The sequence below is a fragment of the Protomyctophum parallelum genome (genome assembly GCF_964188405.1).
Source record: "Protomyctophum parallelum genome assembly, chromosome: 10".
Classification (NCBI taxonomy): Eukaryota; Metazoa; Chordata; class Actinopteri; order Myctophiformes; family Myctophidae; genus Protomyctophum; species Protomyctophum parallelum.
Genome location: NC_139704.1, coordinates 727472 through 733546, shown reverse-complemented (window position 1 = coordinate 733546; position 6075 = coordinate 727472). Strand labels below are relative to the sequence as shown.

At 47.7% G+C, this 6075-nt stretch overlaps 2 protein-coding genes across 2 annotated transcripts; both read right to left on the bottom strand.

The window, feature by feature from the left end:
- Window positions 1-340: 340 nt before the first annotated feature.
- LOC310865219 (small ribosomal subunit protein mS27-like) lies at window positions 341-1915 on the bottom strand (the record flags this gene model as incomplete). The annotated part of the gene is made up of 2 exons (XM_083774244.1): window positions 341-1523; window positions 1836-1915. The coding sequence occupies 2 exons, from the start codon at window positions 1913-1915 to the stop codon at window positions 341-343; spliced, it is 1263 nt and encodes a 420-aa protein (XP_083630370.1).
- Window positions 1916-3307: 1392 nt separating this feature from the next.
- Window positions 3308-4522, bottom strand: LOC310865218 (small ribosomal subunit protein uS5m-like; the record flags this gene model as incomplete). Its single annotated transcript, XM_083774243.1, has 1 exon — window positions 3308-4522. The coding sequence occupies one exon, from the start codon at window positions 4520-4522 to the stop codon at window positions 3308-3310; it is 1215 nt and encodes a 404-aa protein (XP_083630369.1).
- Between the last annotated feature and the right edge of the window lie 1553 nt (window positions 4523-6075).

Here is a 6075-nt window from a genome sequence, read left to right as displayed (position 1 = left end):
TGGAATTCCCATATCACAACATAAATAATGGAATATGTTGTGATATAAGTTATAATTGGTACTGCTACTGTACACAGTAGCATAATGTAAACCACACACATCTACACACAATAAGTATCCAGTGTCAGTTGAGGACTACATCAAGTCGTACTCATCTGTAGCATCCCACAAGCCTATCAGTAAAGTCCACCCTAACGCTGCGTTCAGACTTGGATGGTTAGAGCGGCGCGATTACATACAGTCAATGCAAAGACCAGAAGTTGCGCGAGCGCCGCAAATGGGTGCGGTGTGACCTGCCGCAGGACAAACGGGCAAATATTTAAATTCAAGTCTGATTGAACTACTGTGCTGCATCTCTGACAGCTCTCTTCTCCCGTCTCTCCTCCTCTGCCCTCTGCATCATCTCCTTCTCCCTCTGGATCAGATGTCTCCTCTCCACCTCCCATTCCAGCAGCCTGCTCTGGTACCGAGCCAGATCGGTCTGCTCAGCCGCAGCCAGGGCCCGCTGGGCCAGGGCAGACACTAGGGTCTGCAGGGAAGCCGGATCCACCCTACCCTGCAACTCCAGCTGGCTGCTGAGTTCCTTGAATCTACTGACATAGAGAGGAAGCTTTGTCCGCTCCTCTTTGTCCTCCTCATCAAGCTGGGTCTCCTTCTGTCCGTGCTCCTCACCACCTCCTGACTCCTCTCCTCTGTAGGAGGAGTCAGAGTCTGAGACGGAAGAGGACAGATCCTGCAGCAAATGATCCAGGCTGTCCAGCGTCTCTTGGGACAGCCTGACATCTCCCGGCGTGGCAGCAGCCACTCTCTCCATGACATCCAGGGCTCTGCCCAGATAGCTGCGGGTCCAGGTGAGAGGCATGCCTTTAAAGATGGCGTCAATCCCCGCCGTCATCTTCAACTTGCCCAGGAGGGAGTTGCCAAGGAGTTGAGCACTCAGGCCCGCGGCGCTGTCGTCTTGCTTGAGTCCGGCAATCAGCAGCGCGGCACCCAGCACCCTCTCCTCTGCCGTAGTGAGTTCTGGCCTGGTTGCTAGGTTACTGCTTAAAGCGTACAGGGACAGGATCTGCGTGGACGGAAGGTCGAAGGCCTCCTGAAGCGTCACCTCTTCAACCACTGAACACGCTCCTCTGAAGTCTCCATCCTTAATGTATGAATCTATCAGCAGGTTAAAGGTGAAGTCATCCGGGAACGTTCCGTATTGAACCTTGTTTTTAAGCGTGTACAGTGCTTTGTCCCTCGCCCCATATCTGAGACACTGTCTGACCCAGCCGTGCACGGTCCAATCTCTGAGGTACCAGCAGTTTGGACTGTGACGGAACCTGTAAAGGTAATACTCTGCCTGGTCAACCTCCGCAATTGACGTTATGTTGTCGATGAACCGCGATATATTCAGCGAGCTGACGGGCAACTTCCTGTCGTATGTCCTGTCCATTAACGTAGCCAGCACGGCAAGGTTCTGGGGATCTTTCTCTCTGGACTCCCACAGCGTGCTGTCTGTGTACGCTACGGAGAGCAAACACCTCCTTTGTGTGTCTGTGTATGCTGATGACAGCAAACACCTCCTTGTGGTGCCTGTGTACGCTGATGAGAACAAACACCTCCTTGTGGTGCCTGTGTACGCTGATGAGAACAAACACCTCCTCGTGGTGCCTGTGTACGCTGATGAGAACAAACACCTCCTTGTGGTGTCTGTGTACGCTGATGAGAACAAACACCTCCTTGTGGTGTCTGTGTACGCTGATGAGAACAAACACCTCCTTGTGGTGTCTGTGTACACTGATGAGAACAAACACCTCTTTGTGGTGTCTGTGTACGCTGATGAGAACAAACACCTCCTTGCTGTTAAAGTCAGAGATATAGATTTAACTTTGACCTCTGCAGTCAAGCAGCGTTGGAACACAGAGGCTGCCATACCCGTACCTATTTCTTTTTAACACATCAACCTCTGAAGGTTTGTACTAGCCATACTATATTTAACAGTCCCCTATATGCATTCAATTTCAGCAGTGGTGCCAAGTGTTGTTGTTCGATTTTATATAGTAGATAACCAAGACTCTAGAGTATAGCCAGCACCTGACAGGCTGTCAGTGTCCATAATCAACAGAACGTAGTCAGTTTTATTGTGGTGATATTATTAATGACATCAGAGACTGGCCTCATATTGTGAAACCCAGGTCACAGTACTGACTCTACAGTAGTGACATCACAGTGGTGAAGTCTAAAGCTGCGTTCAGACGGTAATGGGTACGGTCGCCCCTTTTCTATCTCGCCCCACTACTCTACCTAGCTGTAAATAACAAACATAATTCATGTTGGTGATTATATAAAAGGTATTATCATATTCATTTATCATTGTTAAGTTACTTTCAACTATCTCATTTTTAGTAATAATATTACATTTACTTTTTCGAGTCGTACTGTGGGGCTTAAGTGTTTTTATAGTTGTAGACTGGTTTGGGATGGAGCTGCTTTGCAGGCTGCTGATCCGGTCTATATCTAGACGCGGATACAGAAACGATGCGCACTTGTCTGTACGTGTGAAGTATCTGATGCACCGGACCGTTCCAGAAAGAGGAACAAACTGGGTAGTGTGAGACTTGAGTCAGACTCCAGATTTACAAATTAAAACATGGAGGAGACACTGGCACAGCGTTACTTCACTACTTGGACTACTTGCACTGACACATGGCCTTATTGGCCTATAGCACTCTGTTTGGAGCTTAATTGCTTAAACAACAGAAGTTGTTCAAAGATTGCATTTCATTATCATTTTGAGCCCAGGTGTGGTTTTCATTTAGTCTGTAGTGTAGTGTACACAGTAAAAGTCTTCGTGTTCATTAAGTTCAAATGAGTGTACAAATCAAGTCAACGTGGCATTTATCAAGTGATCCTACACAGCATATCCTAGCGTAAATTTGGTTGGAGCTTAGATAAATGTCACGGCTGAATAACACACCCTTAAATATTCTGGAAAGTGGAAAGCCAATAAGAAAAGAGTTTCCTCCTCTCACCTCGCTGCCTGTCATGTCCACCTACTTGCAAACGTGCATTTATTTTGGCACACTGGAAAGAAACAGCAGTGTTTGCTAGTAGGATGATTCTGTGTGAGTACAACCTTTGTCAAGTAGCAGGCAACATGAATCACAGTTACATCATGAAATACATTCCTGAGAAGTGTGTAGTGCACAGTTAAAGCAGTCTTCTACATAAATCACAGTTACATCATGAAATACGTTCCTGAGAAGTGTGTAGTGCACAGTTAAAGCAGTCTTGTAGGCGATAAATTGATTATTTAGGTCTCTCTCTACCGGATGTTACGCTTGACGCTCGCCCACACTGACCGTTTACCCCCCTGTGCGGCGCGTACGTCTTGCCAGTGAAGGCGCGTGTTGAGGACGTCGTCCTCGGCCTCCGGGTCAGACCGCGCCCCGTGCCCCGGGCTCGCCACCACTGTGGGCAGAGGCCCGCGCTCCGAGCGAAACTCCACCACGTGGAGCTGCTTCTTCTCTGCCAAAGTCTGGTGTGTCTCCTGATTGGCTAGTCCGGAGAAGAGGGCTCTGGTGATGTTGAGGTAGTTGATTGAACCCTCCACTTTGCAGTACATGTCCTTTATCCCCATCAACTCACACATAGTGATGACGGCACGGTGACAATGGAGACCATAGCCTTGATTCTGTTTTTTCATGCGAAGAGTTGTCCTTTTGAAGGTGGATTCAATGTCGTGATGTATAGTGTGGTCATTGTATCGCTCTATGTAATAAAGGTAGTGCATGGCTCTGTTCTTGGCCTTCCTAAGAGCTGTCATTCTGTCTGCGGCCTTGCCCAGCGCAAAGCCTGCGGCTCCAGCGCCATTTCCGACGGCGACCAGGCAGCTCACTGACCGCTTCCTGCCCTCCTTGGCGGTCATGTTGAACACACTCTTCACTTCAATCACACGGGAGTCAAATCCCTCATAGGTCTCTCCGTCCGGGCCGGGATCCGGGGCTCCCAGGCTGATGCCTCCCCAACAGTTTCCACTCCATCCTCTCTCCCTCTTCACCCTCATCCTTCTCTTTGCCTCCCACTCGTCTCTCTGTCGTATCACGTCAGCCCGCATCTCCTGCTGTTCAGCGTCTCCCCTGCGTGACATGGACTGCACGGCGCCCGCCTTCACCACTGGAACATTCAGACCGGGCCACAGGAAGCCGCCGCGGCCTTCTCCGACACGCTGTCCTCTGTTGAGGTCTCTCTTCACTTTGCGCTTGGACCTTTTCCCACGGCCCTTCTTGTTGCCGGCCCCTGCTTCAGCCAGCACGCCTTTCCACAGCTCCTCCGCTGTCAGCTTGTTGAAGAAGCTGCCACGTCTGATTTGCTGCGACGCTGAAGTCGGGGCCCGCGGAACCGCAGGGTTCTTTTGGAGGGACACTGAGGTGTGACCGGTCCACTGGGAGAGCCGGAGAGCTCCCCCTATGCCATAGAGTGGTACTGCACGTCCGAGTGTGACACGGAGGGCACAGCACGTCCGCATGAAGGCTGCCATCTTGGAATTGTACCAAGAATAACCAATGTACCTGTTTTCAGAGCATTAGCCTACTTACTATAGCTGTGCCCATTGCCAGAGTACCCAGCATGGTACACATGCATGGTTATCACAGCACTGGATATTACAATACATGTAAGAATACATGGGTGTTTTGTAAAGATACCAATGACCAAATACGGAGATACGGAGTGCCACCAATCCAACCCATATGTCCATATATAGGCATATACTGTATAGATATCCAGTTTCCAAGAACTGCTGATATGCCTGTATATGGACATATACCCATATATGGGCATGTCATGTGATGATTTGATTTGGGTAAAATATAATAAACTCACAATGTTGTCACTGGGCACTGGGCAGCCTGTTCCTTCTCTCAGACACACACACACACACACACACACACACACACACACACACACACACTCATCTGATAACGGTACACAGTCAGTAAGACAGCGAATCCCTTGACTCCTTCAAAACCGCTCTCAAAGGGCACCTATGGACGGCTGCAATTCGAAACTGGCCCCCGTAAAACCTGAATCCCCACCCACCCCTTTTCCCCCTCAATTTATATGTTTTTTTCCTGTTATTTACCCCCTCTATGATGATTTCCTGTTTTTGGCTATATATATAAGTGTATATTTGTACGTCTCTAAATGTTATTGAATGAATTGAAAAAGGTGGACCCTCTTGTAAACAAGTGCAATGCTTTATTGGGTCGTCCACTCACAGTTGATAGTTTTTGTATTGCGTTGTGCTTGAAATGTACTGTCATTCTGCAAACTGTTAATAAATACTTCAATCAATCAATCAATCAAAGCTTCTAATTAATTATCGCTGGCCAGCTTGGAAGTGACTGTTGGGAGTGGTGTGGGTTTCATAATCGTATATCTCTATCTGACTTAATTTCATTTCATGTATTTTCATTCAGCCTTAAACACACCAGAGAATCCACATTGGAGAAAGACCATTCCACTGTGACCAGTGTGGGAGCAGCTTCACTGAAATGGCCAACCTTAATATTCACAAAATGATTTTAAACCCTATACCACTGTGACCAGTGTGGAAATAACTGTGTCTAAACCCCACTTAATTAGTCACCAAAGAAGTCACACAGGAAGTAAACCCCATCACTGTGACCAGTGCTGAATTAACCATTCTGAACGGGCACCCATTTTGGTGTCAGCATCATGTTATGCTTTAGCTATTGAAAAACAGCAGATCTACAAGCTCATATCGCACCACCGAGTGGCGCGATACGAGCTTGTAGGTCTGCTATTTTTGAATAATCAAAGAACGACTGACATTTTTTTAGAATCTGATCTCAGGTCAGAATGGGTTCATCAGACCAGTGTGTGTCCAGTGGAAACCTCGTATGAATCTGATCTCAGGTCAGAATGGGTTAAGGCTTTTAGTCACCCACAACGTTTAAAACGTCACAAACTAGTGCACACACATGACGAAGAAATATGAACACTAAAGTGGTATTTTAGGTTCCACTGACTGGATTAACATGTTGGCATATATTGTTTTGAAACATTATT